At 31.0% G+C, this 24,414-nt stretch overlaps 1 protein-coding gene across 3 annotated transcripts in view; it reads right to left on the bottom strand.

Moving 5' to 3' along the window:
• Positions 1-24,414, bottom strand: part of LOC130891204 (nephrin-like) — a 732,788-nt gene that overhangs the window by 245,687 nt on the left and 462,687 nt on the right. For all 3 annotated transcript variants that reach the window (XM_057795810.1, XM_057795809.1, XM_057795811.1), the window contains exon 3: positions 7,794-7,926. In XM_057795810.1, the coding sequence (XP_057651793.1) occupies positions 7,794-7,926 (133 nt within the window). The remainder of the gene's footprint in view (positions 1-7,793; positions 7,927-24,414) is intronic.

Genomic DNA, 24,414 nt, shown 5'->3' with positions numbered 1-24,414 from the left:
ATTATTCAGTCATTAAACGACAACTTATAGTTTTGTTTAACCACATATATATATTGAAGAAGATTATAAAAATCTAATGGCAGTCCGTCCAACCCTTCTACTCGCCCAATTTATTTCATTTTTTTGACTGTACGGTATTCATGCCTCGATTTATCATCAAGCTTATCAAAGTCACTCAACATTACTCTTTTCCCGTTACTTTTCTTATATGTCGAGTTCTAATTGGAGTGAGTGGTTCGTTTTAGTCGAAAGACATTCAATAATTCGAGCCCTTTCATTTGATATATAATGCCAGTGAATTGGTTAAGTTTGAGGACAGTTAAGCGCTGATATACAACTGCAATTTTGAATTTTTTTGAGATCACATTCTCAAATATACTGGGCTTGAACTCAGATTAGCTGGAGTCCTAACCCATATGATGATGCAGAATGAGGCACCTATGGCCAACAAACACTCTTTAATGTGTATTAATCGTCTATTTATATATATAATGGGTAACGGAGTACCATTCGGTGGGAAAACCATCATATTAGGATGGGATTTACGGGAAGTGTTTCCAGTACCTCATGCATCTGGAGCACCTACAGTGTAGAAATAATTATAAACTCTCTGGCTACTTTTCAGTTTTCAAACTCACCAAAAATATGAGGGCGAGCGTGAATGAATACAAGTTTGAAAACTTCCAGCATAAATTTTTAATACCTTATTAATGGACCAGAATTGGTAGACTTACATTCCCCCGGATTTCAGACTTGAATAATGTCAACAAATATATAGTCAACATTCATCATTGCCTGTTAAAAAATCATAATTTTCAAGATGTGCAATTCTGGCGCCTACGTATTAGCACTACGATGAAATCAAGGTGGAGCTTATGATGTCGTCTTAAGGCAGAGTATTATCAAAAACATTAGATCTGGATCTAGATTCTCTGTAATTCGCTTTCCCGTTTCAATGCACATACAGGTCGTTTCGTGAATGTGGGGACGTTATATTCCTATGTCAGGTCGTTTACCCAACGTTGGTACGGCATCCATTTATTATGTGGGTAGTATCCAAAATCATATGTTCCTGTCATAAAATTTGTATAATATATATGTTGATCCTTGCATTATCCTAGCACAAAACAACTCTTCACTTGGTCAAAATCGATCGAAGTTTTTCCAATATCCTCATCAATTCGAACCAGTTTGATATTGTGTGAAACTTTTTGAGTTAGTGATTGTGGATACAAAAACGATCTTCATGATTTTATCAGCTGATAAATCCAGCTTGATATTTTTTGACTCCGATTCACTACAGGAATTTATTTAGTTGGGATTATGGAATTAAACACTCTAGTAGTTGTTGAACGTTTTGTATATTTGAGTCGACTAAATCGTTGAAAAATATACTTCCCAGAACACTATTTAGGAAAAATATCCTGTACGTTACTCTACTCAAAATTTTAAGCATAAATTCATGAAATAATACCCTAGTATAAGAGAGTAAATGATGGGCAATAATTTCAAAATGAATCTTGAAAAGTGTGTCAATCTATTATATAACTTCATTTATCTTATTTATTTGTTTTATGTTCTATTGATATTCCAACAATTCTCTAATGTGTTGGAAGGATTCATCATTTGTCCACGATATCAAATAACAAAGAATCTCGTCCATATAACGATACAAGTAAGCAAAGTTGGAACCAGACATGCGATATGATAATAGTATGTACTCTACACGTAAACCTCTAAAATTTTCAGTGCTTGTGTGACCAAAAACGACCATTTTTCAGTACTTAAAGTCATGGAGCAAACTTCCTATAATATACAACAATCTCAGCCCTGCCTTTAAGATGATATTTTTCGCAAAAAAAAATGATAATTGATGAGCACAAGAAATTTTATTTTTGACGGAAGTGAAATAACAGATGAATGAAAGATGTGATTAGTACTGCTCTTTCAAAGGAAAGACGATATAATTGAATCATGAATTATTTAACGCCCTTTGTACCTTAAATAAACACCAAAACAAAAAATTGATTGTAAAAAAACCATACGATACATCAAACTGAATTATTCACTCTTTTGAATTATTTGCCTGTAGCAAATACTTTAATAAAACGACGAAGATATGTCAACAAATATACGAATACGCGACAGTTTCAATATGAATTTTATTGCCAACAAAATAAAATGTCTTGGAATATACTTCTCTTGAGAAAACTATAACTCTTGTTTCATAACAGTATTGTTCGATCTAGTTTATGAGAGTTCCCGATTCAAATCAATTTTATACCAAATTTATTCTTGAAGTTCGATGATAAAAAATTTAATAAAAACCAGTTGAACCGTTTGTTAGAGGATATCTTCATTATTTAAAATGAAATAAGTTTACAATCCATTTTTAAGGATTCATTCTCTTCCATATTCAATATAAAGGGACGTCCATTGTTAGTATAGTTTATTGAGAGTCTAGGATACATATAATACGAGCTATATTTGGCACAATGAACTAGAATATATCTAATTTTAGTTTTAGCCTATTTCTATTTCCACAAAAGGGTGGAATGGAATGAAACATGATTCTTCTGAATCACAGGCGGCTTACAAATTTACGTCTTTTGTACTTCTATAGTTACGTTCAAGTATTTAACTTTAAATAATCCAAGAAAAGCTATTCTATTCTCATTAATAACAACACACAACTCTGTTTTCTTGTTATTAAAAGACAATATTTCATTAACTGGAGTATATACAAAGTGAGTTTTATGTATGGAACGCCTCAATTATCTCGGAAACGGGTTATACTATTTTTATATTTTTTTTTGTACGCAAAGGACTTCTGATACGGCCGTTCTTGGAGGTGGTATCCATATTGTTACAATAAATATTGTACGTTTAGATTGAATAAACTCGTTTAATTTTAATTTTCTTCAATAATTCATGTGCTGCTACAAATCTCGTAACAAGGTCTCGTGTGAGTAAGTTAGTTAAGAGTTTAACGAAACTGATACAGTCAAATATTTATCCAAATCATGGCGCAGAAACTCTACAACAACTGGTGACAAATCTTTAAATTACGAATTTTAGAAAACATACAGCAGATACACAAAATGTTCTTCAATACAACAAGCCATACGATTATTAAAAGTTTGCAATACATTTTGCACATCCCTGACTGCTAAATTCTTGTAATCTCTGCGATAATCCTATCTTTTAATTCCTGAATATTGGTAGGTTTTGTTTTATAAACGATGTTTTCAAGTGACCTCACAGGAAATAGTCTAAAGGATTCATGTCGGGTGATCTCGGGGGCATTCGGTAAAACCACGCTTTACAATCCATGTTGTATGAAACACATTATTTAGGTATTACCTCACCACACACGTATAGTGAGGTACAATCTTGTAGACAAATATTGTCGTTCGAAATATTATTATTGTCTGGAAATTTTTTCTTAATTTGAATTGAAAATACTCAGATCTAACTCAGGTATAATACTACTTTCCAATAAATCTAAATTTAAGTTACCCTCAATGAAAAAGAAGCCAATTATTTTGTCACTTTTTATTCCAGATCATACATTCAGTTCTTTGAGATATTGGGTGTAGGATTCACCCATCTAACAAGGATTGTAACGTGACCAGTATCTACAATTATACCGATTTACGTTTCCATTGATACAAAAAGTGATATTCTCTAAAAAGTGGCCTATTCGCAAATCATAACATTACTTATAAAATTTCGATTGTTTTGATTGTGACATTTTTTCATAATTAGGTCTGCAAACTCTTCACGTCTATCAAACTCTTGAACCAAAGTTACTTTGTATGGATGGAATCTATTATCACGTAAAATTTTCATTACGGATATTTGCAAAATATGAAGTTCCCTGGATATTTGTCTAGTACTCAAGTGTGGATCGTCTTCTAACAGGACACAAACACCTAAAGATTTGTTTTGAGATGATGTAGTTTTTCTGCGCCCTGATTTGGATAAACTTCTTTACTAATTTACTAACAGTAGATCTTGTTATGGGATTTTGGTTAGGATATAAATTATTAAAGATACTACAAGTTTCTTGTTAACTTCTACGTCTATCTCTATATCCTTATATCAATAAAATATCAATTCGTTTTCTTATCGAAACGTCAGATTTGTTATTGTGTTAACCATAGCCACCTAAATGTGTGGCGGAGATAACGCAAATGTAGCTATAACTCCGAAATTTTGACATTAAGTTATAGGGAGCATAGGATGGAGCATAATAAGTATTTCGAAAAGCGAGAAATATACAGTCACCAAACAATAATCAATGGAAAAATATTAGCACATCAGATTTCTTTGTATCATCAAGACATATAGTTTTAAAAAATGTACAAAAACCTCTTTACTCAACATTAAGATTATACATATAATTTCTCAACAATTCTATCAAGCACTATCTAGACTTTAATATTTGTTCAATTCCTCCCAAGCTCTCAACTATTGCGGGTATTTGGATGTATATTTGGAATAGAATATTAACTTCGAATAGAGTGGCGCGTTAAGTCCCAAAGTTTTTTAAAATGCCAAAGTTTGATCTGGCCCAGAGCCTTCATAAACATCAAATCAAACATCGAAACGTTGGCATTTCAAAAAACTCTTAGATTGTTTCTATTTTTAGTCCTCAACTGGCAATACCATTCAAAATAATAGAATATTAACCTCATCCCTCCATTGTTTTCTTCTGTGGACAAAAGCGGTTTGCTCCCGTGAATATGTTAATTGAAATATCGTGAATTTTGCTTGTAGACATCAAATATTTTATTTTTCGAATTTAGATAATCGTTTCAATGAAAAGAAGTTCAAATTGGATGGTACTAGTGGTTGCATTGCCGCCATTTGAGGAAAGATCTCTAGTATTTCTAAAAGAGAAACTTTGGAGGTGACAAATTAATATAATGTCCTGCCTTTAAAAACTGAGCATTTTTTTCATTAGAGTCAGAACCAATGAATAGTGAAGAATGATGTTCAACAAAGATATTCCAACAGAATAATGTACGGATCTATGTCAGTTTAGAGTAATTGGTTTGGTTCGAAGAGAGAAAAAGTGAGAGAGAGATACGTTTTATTTTCATAAGAAAATTTTACAATTCTATTCACAAAGTGACACAATTTTGTATTGTATAATATAAAATAACAATTGGGCTTATTGATAAAAATTATAACATATAATATTCACACTTCATTCTAAATTGAATTATACCAGTCTATTAAGTCTGTGGTAAATTGTGGAACTCTGCCAAAGAATAATAAAATTTTGCAAGCAGAAATTCTTGTGTCAATTTCCGGAGCTCATCAAATGTATTTGCTATTTTTAATTCTGAAAATAGCTCAAAAAAGAATAAAATTTGAATGTTGAACTATTTTAATGATCTTCATATTCTCTGGAGATTAATCCTATGAAAAATCTATGCGAAATTATGGTTCATCTAATTTATACTGAGCAATATACCGAGATAAACATTTCTCAAAATTATAAACCTACTATTACGACCAATTTTGAACCAAATTCGTTAATTAATTTGGTTGACAACATGTTTTCAGAATTACACCAGATTCTTAGAAAAAAATCAACCAACTATTAATTTGATACTTTATGTATATGTGGAGCATAGTTATGCACTTTGTATAAATTATGTTAATCATTTTTAAGCATTTTACAGTAGGTGTAATTCTCTATTTTAGTTTCAATTCGACTGATCTCAAAAAATGAACATATTGGGGATACAGTTAGCTCTGAATTTAAACCTTTTATAAAAAGTCACCATCAAGCTTACTAGAATCTGTATGGCAATTTAAAAATCACGAAAATAGTCCAAACTTTGGATTTTTTCTATAAAATTTCTTTCATAGAATAGCTATAAATATAAACACGACTATTTGATTCATACGTAAATTACGAGTGAAAGGTCTTATTCTTGCAAAAATTCCGCCAATTTTCGATTACGGCGTCTTGATTAAGTGTGATTTTATGTAATCATGAGTTGAAAGTGGAGTTTGCAGTAATTAATAATCTTATATAAACGTTTCCTATTGGTTAATGTTTAGTTTATATCATAAGAAGTGGACATACTAGTCTTAACACTATCAGATAATCTTAATTAATATATTAGTATAGCTATTTCTTTTAAAATGAAAATACTTTGGCATAGTGAATAAAGAACAAGAATACAAAATTAACGTGTTTGTGTTACTTCAAAATAAAACACCTATAATATGAGTAGTATAATGAGGTTAATTGACGGATGGTGTCACTCACAAGAACATTTAATATAGATTTTGTGAATAGCTTTTAATAAATAGAATTAGAAAAACAGTAATTAACGCACCTCAATTTGTTTCTATGTCATCATAATATTCCAATCAATTTTATTATTCCAAGAAACTGAAATCTGACGCTTCAATATAGAGAACAAACAATTCTGATTCTCGAATTCAGTAATTTAATCAGAGTATAAATGGAATAGAACGCTGTTTATATGTATACTAATAATCGAATCATCACTACCTTGTTTGATTATTTCTCATTACAAAAGATTGTGGAGCAAAGTTACGATGGCATGTTTAATGAAAAAATCAAATATATTTCAAATGCTAAGAAAAATAATGCAATGCATCAAATATGCACTGAACTAAGATCCTACTTCTCAAAAATACATTATTACTGCATTCTGGGTTAAATTTTTAAAGCAGTCTGAAATACAAAGGAGCTTTCTAGTAATTTTCTACTTCCAGAGATTACGAAGTTGTCTAGACTCTGTAATAAAAGTGAAAAACACTAAGTACCTTTGACATAGTCGGTCTGGCCCATTAACAGCCTTATAGTAATTTCTATTTTTTTTTTCTTCTAGTCTTCAACTTTTATAATGTTAGCTTATTACACAAAATGCTAGGATCTGAGTACATTGTGCTGAAATGGGATAAAATCCAATTATATTTTTTTAACGAAGAATAAGCTAAAATAGACGCATTTAATAACATCTCGATGGAGTATAAAATTGAAATTTTTTGATCAAAAATTATAGATAGTGTTTATTATTCCTGCGTTTATGCAGTAACGTAACTAGCTAATAAAGTTTTATCCGTAATTCTTTTACAATAAAAATAAGTTGGGTTGTCTGAGGTTTATCTGTTAGTCGTTCTTCAACAACAGAACAACGTTTTAAAATATCGCTGTCACTTGATTTGAATATGTCGCTGAAAAATCCGAAGATATTATCATACTCATTTAATTGGTAAAATCGGTTATTTAAGGAGCTTGAATTTTGATCTTTAATTTTTAAGAAAAAACCAATTTTCAAATCTCGCAGCATCGGAATCATCAGAAACTAGATGATATACTAATAAAATTTCGTCTGTATTTATACCCAATTATATTCAATCTCTCAACTTTTATTTTGAAATTATTGTTGATTTTTTTGGCGCCTGTGTGCATTGCACACTTTGCACATCTAGTAGCGGGGGCCCTGAGTGCAGGGAAGTGACCGCCAAGCGACTGATTACGTGAAATAGAGCGTCTACTATACTGTCCACTTCACTGTCGTTAAAATTAAGAAGTTTGACAATATAGTTAAAATTTCAAAGACATTTAAAGAGAAATTATGATATTTATCCCTTAAAAATTTCCATCACAAAACACCTCATTAAATAATGTACAATATAATGAAAGTTGACTTAATCAGGAAGCAGTAAAATTAAAAGCTTCGACAATTCATGGCCAATTTCTCCCAGTGGAGTGCGTCAATAAACTATACGCTTACCTATAAATCGGGGTGTGCTCATCTTTGTACCAAACCACTAGAAGCACAGTATCGTTAGGAGCGGTCGGCGTCAAGTCGCATGGCAATAGGGCAGTTCCCTTGAGCAGGGCCTGGACGTGAGCTAGAACGCCACCTGGAACATAAATTAAACTCTTTTGAAAACGTTAAATTTGCAGCCGTTTTGCATTATTCAATATGCGCTTGATAGCCGAGCCGTTTAAGGGTAATTTATAATGGCGTATGTGTGGGAAAATAGGTATATTGGAAATTAATGGAAGGATTTTTGAATTGCACGAATGTATTTCCGTAATTAATAATTCTTATAAGAGAAAGAACGATCGTTCCGTTCCAATGCGGAACTTCAGTACGTGATTTATATCAATACAATTGACAATACAGTGTAGTACTTCATATCTTTTATATTATTATTTTGTTATGTAATTATGATTCAGTTTTGGTATAAATTGGGTGTGCTCTTCATCTTTAATAGAGAATTATCAACTACCAAGTTAATTTCCTATCACTATTCCTTTCTTTCTCAACATATAACATTATAGTGAGTATAGTGAAGCCAGTAGTTCTAAACAAATGTGGAATTCATTAATTAATTAAGACTAAATTCCAATTCAATCAAGTGCAATTGGATGAATATTTTACTGTTCCAGTGTCATTTCATGTAGGAGGAAATTAGCGAGTTCAAATTAAATTTTTTCATAGAACATATTCTTCATCTTAAAAATATTGAGATTCGTTTCATTTAAAAATTGGCTTTTGGAAATTGAGTTTTATTAGAAATAGGCTTTCCCAAAATCTGCTTCTAATTATCTCATAATGTTGAAAAACTCAGACTAGAGGTGTACTTTACATTTACAATTCGATCTCATCTTCAGTAGCCAAAGACGAATGCTGACTTCACCTTCGGTCTCTGAAGACAATACCTTGGTTATCGAAACACGCTTCAGAAGGTAATTGTTAGTGTTGATATTGTAATACAAGTAAATAGTATGAATATCCCCAACATTACCAGAAATTTGAACTTAGTTTGACCTGATCATGCGTTCCTAGATTTAAATAATTAATAGTTAAGTATAAAATACTATTTATAGCACCCACAATAGGAGTATGAAGACAAGTAGTGAAGACAAAGGAGAATTTGATTGTATATGAAATATGGGACGGTTGTAGAACTAACCTTTTCAATGCCAATTCAATGGATCCTTTAAAACGCAATTTGCTCATATATCGGTTGTTTTGATCCTAATTCATTCAAAAACGTTTTTTTTTGTTGCAATTTGATCAAAAATTGTCCGTTTCATTCAAAGTCAGTCAAATATTTGCCATTCCAAGTACAACTGGATCAAAATTAATTTTCTCAATTACAATTCATTCAAACACTCCAATTCAATGTAAATTTGGCTTTTCTTAAACGGATTAGTTGAAAGCACGAATAGGTAAAATTAAACACCGCTTAAAAACGGTCATAGGTTTTACGGCAGTTATGTTCAAAAAAATTATAATATTTTTATAAAAATGAGTCAAGTTTGAATAATAACATTCAACGTTCTCAGATCACTTGAAATTACAATCTTTAGGAGTACTATACTATTCATAGTGTTAAGAGCGTAGTTTCCGCCCTAAAGCCGGTCCTGCCTAAAATTCGGCGAAGGTATAGAAGCCGCGGAATCCATTTGATATTTGTTTTCTATATCCAGTCAGTTTATTTACTTTTTTTCTCTTGGATAATTTCTAAGAAGGTCTATTTATTCATTTGTTTTGTTTTTTATGTTCTAGAAGTTTCGAGAATTCTATTTGTGGTAAAGTTTCTGTAGCGCAGCTCAATTTTAATCACTGGCATATTTATTAATTCATAGAGTTTCCATTTTTTCTATGCATAAGAAAGTTTGAAACGTTTTTGATGGAAGGCGGTAGTCAACACCACTTAAGCATCTTATTTTCAAGCAAACATCAGTAACATATCGAATAGGAGGGGGGGAGACTTTTTTTGAATTAAAACAAATATTAATTTTAACACATAATGATCCTCAAACTCAAAGAATGTCATTTTGTTGGAATGGAATAGTTTGCTATATATGTGTATAGACAGTCTCTATTAATTAACCCCACGAAGCGAAATGGTATAAGTAAATTGAGAAAATATTTCAACAGTGTCATGAATTGGATCATGGGAAAATTCCAATTCAGTCACAGACTAGTCTTTCTAAAAGCAGTTTATTCAAATATCCGCTTCTTCGATTCAGCTCCAGTGGATTGATCTTGCTAAGAGCCATTAGATTAAAATTTGTCATTTTTATTTCTAATAAAGTAGAAAATGGTACTTTGTTGATCGAATTTTTTTAGTTACAGTTTTTTTCAAGTTTAAATTGGTAAGATTCAATAATTGTATTTTCTAATTGAATGTTTCCACAAACAGGTTCTTCCCAAAGTTGTCTAATCATATATTTGATTTCAATACAATTTAATGGAAAATTAGACTTAAGTTTCCATTTGATTTAGTCTATAATTGTTTCTAATTGTTTCTCAGAGATCTATTTGATCAAAAGTTATCTATTCCGAATTTATATATACTGAATAGAGATTTTTTAAAGTTAATTTCCTTAGCAATCCATATTCTAGGATCAATTTATGAAAAATGGATTTTATTATTAATTTGACCCAAAATTAGCATTTTACAGACTAACTTTTCCCAAAGATTTTCTCATATTAATGTTAACTATGGTCAAAAATTTGGTTCCTATAACTCCATCATGTTTAAATATACATTATTCAGATTCATCTTTTGAGATGTAAGTTGAATAATAAGAACTATATTAGAGCAAATTATAACTGTGTAGTCTCTCTCTTTTTCTCTGTAGTTTTCCATTAAATGCTAAAGTTATATGCGAGGAATATGAAGTGTGAATGGAATAATGGATTGATTTGATTGAAACAAGTTTCTTTCACTGATCATATTTGAGAGTGCTTGTCAGCTGCGGAAGCTGGTGGTTACTTATTCACAGCAATTTAATAAAGTTGAAAAATATAATATTAATGTACTCGATTGAAAACTAAGAGTTTGATAAGCATCAATAAATGGAACGTCATATAATATTTCATTGTACACTTCTTGTATACCAATGAACTTACTGTATAAGAGAATAAGATGTTAAAAAAAGCTTCCTCTCTTAATCCAATGTTTCAAAAATATTGTCTAATTCCATAATTGGATCGAGCATAATCAATATCTTTCTTTAAAACCCTACTACAAAGTTAGAATTGATGATTCAATTTTTTAGTTTACTCAAATCAAGCTACAATCTAATCTGGGAAATATATTTTCCAGCTACTTTACGATTCAACTTTCGATCCACGTTTGGAGCATAAAAAGAAATCTTATGTTGAATGTTGGTGGTTATGCAGATTTCTCAGACGAAACAAAATGAACACAAAACGTGGACAGTGGAAATGATGAAGAATATAAGGAGCGTATACTCACTATTGGAGGTTGTGACTGGATTTCAAATTGTATAAAATATATACCCTCCGTTGAAATAATCTTTGTAGGAAAAGTAATTTTATCTTATTTCCTTTGGTTGGCGGGGATTTAGCCGTGGAGTTTCAAGCGTAAATCTCGATTCCAATTAACTTTTTTGCCATTTGTCATTGAATGAAAAATCGGGATCAGGGTTGATGATATCGTATATATATATATATATATATATATATATATATATATATATATATATATATATTTCTTAATTCTTAGAACTTTCTGGAATATCCTTGTGAATAAATGATAGTGATTCAAGATCATAAAACATTAGTTATATCAATGAATACTATAATATCAAGTTGATTCTGTTTTTCTTTATTGGCATATAGGATGGAGTCAATACATAATTTTGTGAATTTCTATACTTGTAAAATCACCAAACTGCTATTGTGATATTGGACACCGTTTTCGTCGCTAGCAGCAATTTTATTAGAGAGCTGCAGTTGATATAATAATACTAAAACATCCTGGCGCTTGATTACAAAAAGTATAAAACGAATACTGAAAATTTACAGTTCTATAATACCTCAACAAGTTGATAAATTTCAGTTTAGAATGAATATCATCAACGGTTTCAAAAATTCCAACTTAGTTGGTTCATTATTATAATAATTATTTCCAGAGGTTTTATAATATTCAATAAAAATGTACTCCTCAATAAGATAATTATGAAAAGATATCAAAGAAACAGAATATACCCTTGAATTTAAGACACCTATGTCCCTAGTGACTGTTTTAATCAAATCAGAATAAAACATAATGGGTATATATCATCAAAAATCAATTATATATGAAATATCTTGTGATGATTTTGATGGTTCCACTTAGAACTAATTGGTTCCGAGTTTTTCTGTTGCTTAGAAAAATGCCTTTCGAATTACTTCAAAACTCCTACACCGCTAGATGTAAATAGTTCAAGTATGCTTGTCTATTACAAACATCACAAACATCACAAGGTTTGATTAAGATCAGATACCAGTGGGAGTGAAGTTAAAGTAACTATATTTGAACTTTCAACAACTGGAAGGAACGCAATTGCTCTATAATTCGCAATATAAATCAACGTTTACATGAGACAAACATCACAACTTTCGAAAAATAGAATAGAATAGCATTCAATAACTATTAAAAGCATTAAATTTTAAATTTTTGATAGAAATTGTTCCCTTCATTGAGAAAATGAGGATTTAAATTCGAATGCTACATTTTTAATCATATAAAAAATTCAAAAGTTTAATTATCAAATGACTCAATACTATTTTGATAATGTTTTAAATTGAACGGGAAAATATATATAAAAGCATAATATGTTATTAATTAGATAATACCAAGAATTATGATTTACCAAGATTGGATTTTTTGTATTATTTTCATTCTGACTTTAAAAGTATCTTTGAGATAGCCGTCTTTATATTTTAAGTCAACTTCTTTTCATTCTTCATAAATATTGATGGGATTAACTGTAACCAATTTAATTTAGATATAAGACAATTAGCGCTAATATGTGCTACAACTGAACAACTTGTTCAGTTTTGAAATCACTGCTTTATAAATTTGTTCATCAATTGTGGATACCAATCTCAAAGTGAGCGATTCCTTCATTCATATTTTTAAAAAAATACACAATTAAAGGTACTACAGACTGAAATTGAACGTTGATATTATTGTTAAGATGATACAGTTTATTTATTGATAAATTAGGAACTTCATATTTAATGAAAGCATTCAGCTGTAAACTAATATTCGTATTGTTGGTATCGTTAACCGTTTCATATGCATATAATACCTCATTTATATATAGACTTTTATTTCTAATACATGATATTGAAATTTTTGTTTCAACAGTTCAAATATTTCTCACAATTCTCTTTTGTAACTAAATAATATAAGAATCGATTTATCGATGTTAAATTCTTTGTTGAAATAAATACCCGATCATTAGTACATTCATCCGCAGTCATCCGTTGAAGATTTTGAAAATTCTGTTTATCTAAATGAGTCCAGATATTGATCAAAGTTTTTATTCAGTCAGATTTTGTAGCTTAGATTAATAATAATAGACAATGTAATGATTGAACCACTTATTAAGAGTATAGTGTAACATAGATCTTACAAATTCAAACCTACACGTCCCTCGTGAAGCATTTACACTAATTCTTCCATCCACTCACGTTTTTTTCATATCATTAATTTTAGCGATATCGCTTTACTGTCGCTCGACATATGAACGCGTCGGACGATGGCGAAAAACAATTGTAAAAAGGATTTGCCAATGTTCATTAATCTTGGCCAGAATGTAGTAAAGTGATTTGTCATTTTGTTTTTGTTCAACGTCAACTTTAATAAATCATGATATGGTTGATTATTCTTCCACAGAACATGACACATGAAATATTCTGCGAATCCCACTGCTAAAATTCAGAGGTAAGAATACTTAATTCAAAGGAAAATATGAAAAATTAGATATGTCTAGATGTAAAAATGATTCGAGATTTATATTTCTGCTAAATTTATAATAATTGTCATCACATATCCTACCAACTTTGAAATATATCATTTCACAATTATGTACCCAAAATCTCTTTTCATCCATTCAACTTTGTTGTTTCAATTCCTCACTGTGTAATAATTCTAAAGACATAGCCATGTGATGTAATTTTGAAATAAACACACTCGTAATATTTAATCTTTGTTTTGGGTTATCATTCATCGTATATTAGTCCAGTTAATTTAGCTGTTTTTTCAATGAAACCTCTCATTATTCCGACCACTAGTCAAGACCATGTGTTTCTTAGTATTTCGAGGTGCTTTTTTCAACGAAATAGAATCTGAGAGCAAAATTGAGCTCGCCAATCGAGGGAGGGGGAAATTTTGCAAAAAAAACGCATATGTTGCCATCAATGAACTTCAAAATTGAGCCATCCAAGTAATTTTCATTCTTCAAGTACACATAAGATTTCAATTATTTCATTATTTTTCTCAACAATAACATATGGTTTATTCTTTTCTCGTGACAAATATCTCTTTAATATTTTCAGAGATGATGAAGGTGTACAATCTTGAAAAAATTTGTTACAGTGTTATAATTCATTATATACATGCAACGTATACTACAGAGGTTACGTGTATGCTGCAGCACAACAAGCAACTGACTTTACCTTGAGGATTTTACCCTCTTAGACTAGTCACCCGTGAATAAAATTTTAGGGTAGTGTTAACAAAACTATTCGTATGTACATCTGTCTGATTGTAAATTCTGTCCATTTATTATTTCGCACGTTCATGTCTTACTCTAACAAATTCGAGAAGAATTGTAAAATGAAAGGTAATTCAAAATATAATATGAAATTTCATATCTGCTTTTTCCCATTATTATCTTGTAAATCCTGTTTTTACTTTATTTGACAATTTCCTAAGCGACGACTGATTTCAAAACGGCTTTCATGCTTCGTCTCACCCAAGGGGACTTCACTTTATATTGATAGGCCTTACTAAACACACAGCTCAATCTTTTCCTTATCATTTGTCGGCACTTTTCTTTGAGGAATAACGTAAAAAATGGCGTAATTTTTCATTTTATACCGGCGAAGAATTATGGATTTTTCCCCATCCACTCTTTTGTCTTAGTGTGGTTTTTATGAAGGTTTCAGAAATTTAGAGAGCAAAGAAAAGAGTCTGTTAACATTTTTTGTTATGTCTAGCGCAGAAATATATGCTCTTTTTTAGTCTTAACAGCGGTATTTTGTAAAGATATTGAATTTCCAAGACGACCTTCATCTAGTACAGTCATTAGAGAGATAATTTTCATTAAAATACAGGGAAAATCTTAGATTTTTGTGTGAACAGACCATTCATCAACATAATATGTTTAATCTCAATACTTGGTAGAGACTCTCGTATGTCCAGCATTTGTACATCCATTATTATGTGCCGCATTCCATGCGCGTGTTCCATGCAATACAATTTCCATTCTAAACTACATGTATATTTTACAGGAAAATGTGAAATACACAACAGTATTTCGTGTTGAAATACGACCCTTAAGACGTGATAAAAGAATGAAAATACGTTTCACCAGTGGCCATAATAATAACAATGATCATATTTTTACTCAGTTGCTTTTCCTGATCTTTACACAAGGTGTGGGAATTTCCTCGGAAACATTTTTATTCCGCCATTTACTCAAGCAATTTTCCTTGAAAGACTGTTTGAAAAGGGTAGTTTTCGATATACTTGATACAAAACATCGAAATAACTGAGAAATTAGTTGGGTGAGGTGAGTTCACTATAAAATGAATAATGTTTCCTACAATTTTAATTACCAGTTCTTTTTAACTATAAGCTGAATAGAACAATATAAAAATTGTATTGATCGAAAATCTGGAGATCGTAAGATCGTAAGCTATGTCGGAGAGTTAGAGAAGGAGATACGATTTCTTCAAAACTATTTAGTTTAGCATTAGATAGTGTTGAATCATAACATTTGATAGTATGGATATTAATACACAGTAATAGAACAGAAATTATGACGAATCAACAAGAATTACTAAAAATTACAGTGGAACAGGCAGTTTAAAAAAAAATTCAATAAAAGACAAATCATAAAACCGAATAGAGAAAACCGAACGTGAGAAATAAAAAATATAAAATTAACAGGAGGTTTCTATTGGAAAGCTATCATATAAATTAGGGAGAGAGAAATACCCCCAATACTTGAAATATTATGAATAATCCCTGTCCTTTGAAAAACAAACTGATCCGAGGAAGACAAATATTCAACAAAAAAATAACGGACAGGGAAATTAACAACTTTATCACTATCGAAACAAATTTAAGATGACATAATTTGAGTGGAAATTCACAGAACATATCTAGAGAAAAAAACGATCGATGGGATGAACGATTATGCATTGGAGATGGTGGAATTTAAATAGAAGAGGAAGACCTTGGTCAGGCGATTTGAAAAAGCTGGACCAAAATAGACAGCATTCTTCCGAGACAGAGAAACATGGAGAATTGAAGGAAAGGCCTACGTTTAAAAATGGGTATATGAGAATGATTATATAGATGTAGTTGAACATTTCAGTGAGCTATTTAAAATAACAAGCAATTGAAATACTTCATTTTACATATAAAAATATGGAGCATCAAGAAACTGACGGACGCAGAAAGTCACATTAAAAGAATTGTCAACTGCTACTAAGTACATAGTTTAAGAATCACTTTAAGTGGTACAAATTTTTAAGCTAGCTCCACACTTTGTTTTTATCAAGATAATCATTAAAGGAGAGTTGTCAGAGATATGAATCATATTTTTCTACGGATTTTGGATATTCACTTCGTTCCCTTACTTTCAAAATGGAAAATTTATTACGCAGTGAGAAATATCCGTCATTAATGTAACGAATAATATATTACTGTTATTTTTATGAACCACAAATTATTGGATGTCAAATTGATACGGTACATTTTTCATGTTGACGATGTAATGCAGATGATTACCACGCAATATTTGCCAGTGTTCTCGTAACATCACGATCAAAACACTACACAATTACTATTGCTGTCAACTTATCAAACGGAAATAGCTTTATTGTTTTCTCTACCTAAACAAATTAGATTTGTTATAGATGGAATATCGAAAAGCGAATACTGTTTGAGTTTGAGAATACACTACTAGATATTGTTTGGAAAGCATTAGATGTATGTAATAATAAAATATATGAATAGATACATATGGAATCACTTACAGTAACATCATAGACTGAAAAACAGAAGAGAAGTTCAATTCTTTTCATAAAAATACGTTCACTTCATTCTAAAGTAATATTAAAAAAAAATTACGCCATTAACACTAAGATCCCAGTGCTTGATACTGAAGATTAACATACTTTTTGAAAAATTGTTGATATATGTTGAATTATGCGCATTTTTTGAACTAAAATCGGAAAATTATAACCAAAAATAGTCTAAAACTTCAACTTCCTAGTAAATTTAACAATTTATAAAATACGTATGCAATAGAAAGGATCAGATGAAAATTGGTATATAATTGGTTTCAATTATAGGCTGCTTTGGCTAAAGGTTCTACAAAAGCATGCGCCATTTTACGAAAACTAAAAATTGTTTTTATTTAAATTATAATTTGTTCCTTCCAATGAAGTCACCAAATATTGAGAATAGTCATAGAATAATTCTACCAAATGTTCAGAGAAATATATAAAGTTTCGACCGAGCACGGAGACACTGTTTTTATATTACCAAAATGGCGAATGTGAATGAGTGAGTTTGGCACTAGGTCAAAATATATAGCAAAATTTTCAGAATAATCGGATCCACAATCATACACATACCACGGTATCTGAAAGTTACCTGCAACTATTTCACTTAATGCTGCAGGTGGTCTAAACTCTAAAATTTCATGGGGGCTGGAAATCCAGCAATGTGATTGGATCTACCTCCATGTGGGTAACAAAATGGAAATATCAAGACTTTTAACATATAGTTGCAGTTTCCAGCGCCACAAGATCATGAATAAAATTATTCTGTGGAGGTTCATTTAGTTTCACAATCAACTTTCGGTTATAGTCAAAAATTGATTAAAAATACATTTGAAACAATTTTAAATAAGATATAAGAATGGGTTGATGTATTGATTGAAAGTCGTTTTGAACAGATATCAATGACGCATCCGTAGAATAATAACGATACGCTTGAAAATGATTTGGATATAATACTATTTTGAACATTTGCAAAGAGCACACAAAACACACTGGACACATAATAACTACCAATATTACAACAAATGAAGATTGTTAGTTACCTTTCGTTATATTTGTATCCAGCAACTGAGAGTGAGGTAAAACAAATTGTTAAAAATGACCTGAAACTCAAAAAACCCCTGAGTATTATAAGATCATTGCTAAAACACTAAAAATTATAGTGGATTTTATAGGTAAAAACTAACAGTTCACTTGAAACAATAAAATTTCCAAGAGCACTCAACAACATTGTTGTAATAATAAATCTGGAGACAGGAACAGTGTTGCAAATTATCACCTAATTTCACTGATAAAAACCCCAGCTAAAGTATAAGAAAAGGTTCTGAAAGCTGGAGTGAACAATTTCTTGGAAAAACATACTTTACTTTCATAGTCTCAATTTGGATTTAGGAATCATAAGTCAACTCAAGATGCGATACATTCATTAACAAACACTATTCACGAATGCATAGATAGAGCTGAACCAGTAGTAGTGATATTTCCTGATTTGGCAAAGGGTTTTCGACACAGTCCATTATATTATTCTACTATAAACTTAAAAAAACGTAGGAATAAGAGATCCGGTATATACATTTTCTGAAAGTTATCTGAAAAACAAAGACAAAATGAGTATAACAAAAGAATGTGGAGTGCCTCAAAGAACTGTCTTGTGTGCTCTGTTATACACTATTTACATAAATAGTATTTTTCAATTGGATAGAATGGGTCAAACCATCATGTTAGCTGATGATACTGTGGTTGTATAAAGAACGCAAACTAGTACAATCTGAAATTGATAAATGAAAGCAATTTGGTAGCAATTAAAATTTGGTTAAGCTATAGTCTGTAGCCTCGAGAAAGCTCTATCAAGATTTGATATCACTATACAGAATTTTTTCGCGGTAAAACCAGCAAATTAAATTAGATATTGAGGAATAATGTTAGATCGTTCTTTCCGATGGAAAATTCATGTGGACTATTTAACAAAAGAATTAAGGAGCGTCCTATGAAGTCTTAAAAGTATTTAACTTACGGAATCATACGTTGGGAAGATCTTCACAAACACACTATAATGCAAAATAAATTTTTGAACGCAGGTATCATAGGTATCCCATCGAACACATGGCTATGAAAATAGGAATAAACAAAATTATGTTGATCCCATTATGAGTAAAAACATGGGATTTAGAAGTTATTTGTAATTAGGTATTATATTATGTAGCAACCTACTAGATGATATAATAGACCAATAAGTTTCCAGACTGAACTAAGAAGTTATATGAGGAATAGAGAAAGAAAAGATGAATTAATTGACACTTCTTGATTCAAAAAGACCTGAAAACGTATATTGATTTTGATTTGTGGGGCAATATTTACACAATAATGATTTTATGTTATATGAAATTACTTTTTCAATTTACTTTTTTGATTTATTTCTTGAATGTAACGTTTAATTTAGATAATGTTTGGAATAAGTACTTTATAGCCCATGATGCGAATGAGTATCGAAAACTATTGTTGCCATCTTGTTTAAACTGGAATTGTTTAAGCAACTACAAAGAATTGTTATTTTTCAACCGGACAAATTACGTCGCTTAACTTTAATCATTAGTTTATAATTGTGATCGCAAAAAATGTAAAAATACAGATGAAAACTGACAAAAAAGTAATTTTAATTATATGTTCCGATTCATACTCAAATAACTTTTGGGAAATTGATTCCAGAAAAAAATTTGTTGGAAACAAATTGTTGACAATTTTATTATTCCTAACATTGCTTTCCTTAACAGTTTTGATGAAGGTGATAGTTTTTAAGATAATGATAAATGATTTTTCGAACCTTTAAAAATTCATATCTCTAGAAATATTAACATTATTGTTGAAAGACCTTTTTTTATTTATAATATGGCACGGGGTTGCTCCATGATAAAATGCATTTATATCATCGGTGGGGCAATTTGAAAAGGATCGCATATGAAAAAATTGGGGTGGAATAGTTTTCGTTACTCCGAATTCTCCTAGACTATAATTGCTTTTATATATATTTTATAAATTGTCCCACCAAGTACAAATTATGGCACAAATGGTTTTTATGGTTATTTAAAATATATATAAAGGGTGGCGCAAAAAGAACGCATTAATTTAAGAAGAGTATCGTGAGTGGAAGGAGCAGGGCGGGGATGGTTGTGTTGTAGGTTAGGGCGTCCAGTTTTAGTAGCAAAATGCGCAGTGGACAGTGGCGCATCGCGTTTTCGCTGTTGATCATTTTTTCAAAAGTAATGAATCTGTTATTACTGTTCAACGGCTTTTCCGCACAGAGTTCAATGTTTCACGAAATGGTTCGATACACAATATTTCGTTGGACTGCCTCTTTTCGCACAACTGAATCAGTTACGGAACATAAGTTATCCAGTCGTCCTCGCACGGCGCGAACTCCACAAAATGTCGACAGAGCTAGAGCGTCGGTTCTCAAGTTCCTGGCCGCTCCAATAGGCGGCGCGCTCTAATTCTGAACTTGTCGAAAGTAATGGAAAACTTTTGATGTGTATCGAAGCGAAAGGACGCCATCTATCTGAAGTAATCTTCTTAAAGTGATCAGTCACTACAAACAGTGCATATCGATATTACAATGAACGAAGTCACAAATTGGATAATCTGAACATTCTATTCACATGAGTCCATTTTGTATGTAATCAAAATGAAGAAAATTATAGCGGATTGAAATTTATGCGATCTTTTTGTGCCAGCTTGTATAATAATATTATGATTCTATATTACCAATGACTTCGTAAACAGTCAGCTAAATGATACATATAATGTACAATTAACAATATAAAGATCTTTAGTTTTTATGTATATACCTATATTAAGTTTGATGAAATTTTTTCGAACATCAATACGAGTTGTGTTTTCCCATCTTTGCTGTCTTTTATAGTCTGCATTTCAGCTACTTATATCCAATTTTACGATATGTCATAAACTTTTGCGTTTATTAAACTTTCAATTAAATCCTTCATTTATGAACGAAGAAGATACATTTAACAATATGGCGTTAATGAACAGAGAACGTTTCTAACGAAATATGCGTCCTTAATTGTTGAGACAGGAGCTATTGAGATAACACCTAAACTAAGAGGATTAATACCGAATACTGAATACTTTGATTTGGAAAATAGAAATATCACGATAAATTTGATAATAGAAATATCCATAAATTCGTGAACGTAGATTGTAAAAAAATAATATGTATATATCGTTATATCTAGTTCAGTATCCATTCAAGATAAATTATATATACCTTGAGTCTGAACGTCTTCTTTTACTCGAATTTATTAAGGCTCAGATAACCCATCCTATTTCTTCAATTTAATGTACTCGAAAGGTAAAGTAAATGCAAGACGGAGTCATCATTCGAAAATAAGGTCTACATTTGAATAAAATCCTTTTAAACAGACCAACAAATGAAAATATTCATTTTTGTTATTTTCTTTGCTTAAAGGAACTTGATTGATTCTCCTCAGTGAATTGGAAAGCTTTCCTTGTTATATTTTCATGAGAAACGCCTCTTGACGGTTTATTGGGCATCTACTCTATGATTTCTACTCTGAGAGAAGTGTACAATGAAAAGAAAACTCTTTTATTACAAGAAACGGAAGTTTTCTATGGAAAATACTTTGTCGGAGTACATCCTGTAAATAGAAATAGGTAATATGGTTAGAATGTATTATGTGGATGCATTTTATTGATAACAACAATTTAACAGCATATTGAAGCAAAGTGCGTTGGAAGTCTAACAGAACTTTTCGAAGGAGCACAAATTTTTATACAGACAAAATTAAAAAGTTTTGACTAGAAAATATGTTTGAAAACTGGATGGATTTCTTTTTCAGATATATTGCTTTTTATTAATTTGATTACATACGACCCCTGAGTTATAGGCCTTTAAATTTTCGAAATCAGAACGTATATTTGAGTAGAAATCAAGCCCAATGGTTAACAATCCGTAACTTATATAGGGACAACCTGCACAATCTAAAGATAGCAGAAATGAAGTTTTCAATCGAGTTTTTAACAAAAAGATACTCTTTGTTTAACCCGATAATAGCATATTACGTAACAAGAGCTGTAAGTAACCCATTACGCACGAAGTGAAAAATTTTATGCATTCGCCACGCAGCGAGTGCATAAATTTCATGAGTCTGTAGTGGGCTTACAACTCATGTAACGTACTATACTTTTTCTACGCCCATCCATTTTTTTCCATTAAATAACTAATCATAATAGTTGTTAATAACAATTGAACAATTATTGTAAATCCATTGTATCTTATTATTTATTACTATTAGATATATTCGTAGATAAAGTTCAGAAAATTTTCGGATACAATCATATTTTGTTCAAGAAATTGACAATATAAATGACATGACATTTATTTTCATAGCATACTACTTAAGAAAACGTGTCCTATTCTTAAAGAAATTGCATAATGTGCTCATTACGTGCATATTATTGTTAAATGTCATTTACAAGAAATATTGACAGTCAGATTTTTGATGTTTACGGACATAGGCGTAGAAAAAATTTATACCTTAGGAGATATGTTGGTTTTAAATCGTTGTACATGTCAAGGAAACAGTTTGCAATAGAAAGACATTTTGAAGAAAAGTTTTTACATTGACCTGGAACAAGTATAGTTTGGGAAGGCAATGCGATCCAAAATATTTATTGTATCCCTCTTTCTTGCTGATGCTTAGAGTTTACATGTAATTCATGACTCTCACTTTCCACAAAGTTCAAGATGTGATGGCTGTAGCTGCCAAATATGTCATACGCTCCAGATATAGTGCTCTGGAGCTCCGTATTCTCTCACACTTTTTATTTGATTTGGGTAGAGGTTTCTTTCCCCACGTAATAGAATCGGCGCGTTATATCTTATACTAAACCTAACTGTTCTTAGATATCTGCTGGTGCGAAAGTGCTGCGAAAAGACTATTATTAATATTCGTAAATTATTGTTACAAGTAATCACACTTGAGATATACATAGATTCCGCTGTTTTTCAATTTTTTTCTTTGTAATTTTTCATGTTTACTCCCACAAGTTTCTAGGAAAAGATTGGCACACTTCTATAGAGCTAAGCATTTCGGTCGAGCTAAAATGAATTAGGATCCGGTTCCCCAAGAAAATCGTTCGATACCACAATCGATACATACATTTTAGTAAAATTCAAAATCCGTTCCTGTCTCAACAAACCCCGTGAAATGCTAAAATTTTGAAAAATGCGCGAAGAATTTTGAAATTATGAAAATAGGGGCTTCATTTTATGGATACTAAAAGAGTTAATAGATTAGTTTCAATAGTTCAATGGGTGCGAAAAAAGAGAAATCACGAGTAGTTAATATAAGTTAGTTGTTAACTGAAATATCCCCTCCACCTTTAATAAAAGCGATTATAAATATTTTTTTCAAATACTCTTCCTAATTAACCGCATACGGTATTTTTAATTCCCTGTTTTCATATCTTAGATTCTCTAATCTGAATTATTGTATAGATAATTGGTGATATTTCACATATAGAAGTAGAATTGTAACATTAGCATGACCTGCAACACTTCGAAATAAAAATTACGATGCAAAGATGGACGTTTCCTTTCCATTGTTCCATTTTTCTGTGTTGTTAGTGGAATATACTATGTAAATATATCAAGAGCCGAACTGACAAGAAAAATAGAACGAGAAAAAGTATACGGGAATATGGATTCTAGAGCGGTAGACTGACAGTATTTGAAGCATAGTCTCACTTCCCTGTTTCGTTGGAACACGATCCGATGAAATAAAATAACGTTTGAGATACACTCGTATTTTTCAAATATTCAACAGAAACGCTTAAATATGTGAATAGTTTTTAAACATAAATCGCTCACAAAATTATAAAATTTGCATTTTTCACTGAATTTTATCATATTGTGAGAGCAAGGAGGAGAACAGATGGAATGTAAATGAATATTTCACTTCTAAAATGTAGTTTACTGAGAATACAGAGGGTCATTTAAGAGTTCTTGTCCAGCCGAAACTAATATAGCTACATTCATGGAATTTTGACCGTAGATTACCTTTACCACGTACCCATACTTTTTAGAATACACCCTCATCGAGTTGCCACTTGGTCCGATTCTTTATTCCAGTTTCCAGTTGCTAGAACTAATTTTTCTTACAACTGCTCTGAAAAGTGACGTATTTATCATAGCTAACTAAATTTCAAAACCATATGTTGCTAACACTGTGAGAAATATTATTTCTCACGGCACTTT

The sequence above is a fragment of the Diorhabda carinulata genome, chromosome 3, assembly GCF_026250575.1.
Source record: "Diorhabda carinulata isolate Delta chromosome 3, icDioCari1.1, whole genome shotgun sequence".
Classification (NCBI taxonomy): Eukaryota; Metazoa; Arthropoda; class Insecta; order Coleoptera; family Chrysomelidae; genus Diorhabda; species Diorhabda carinulata.
The sequence above is the reverse complement of the archived record's forward strand: the minus strand, read 5'-3'. Positions and strand labels throughout refer to the sequence as shown.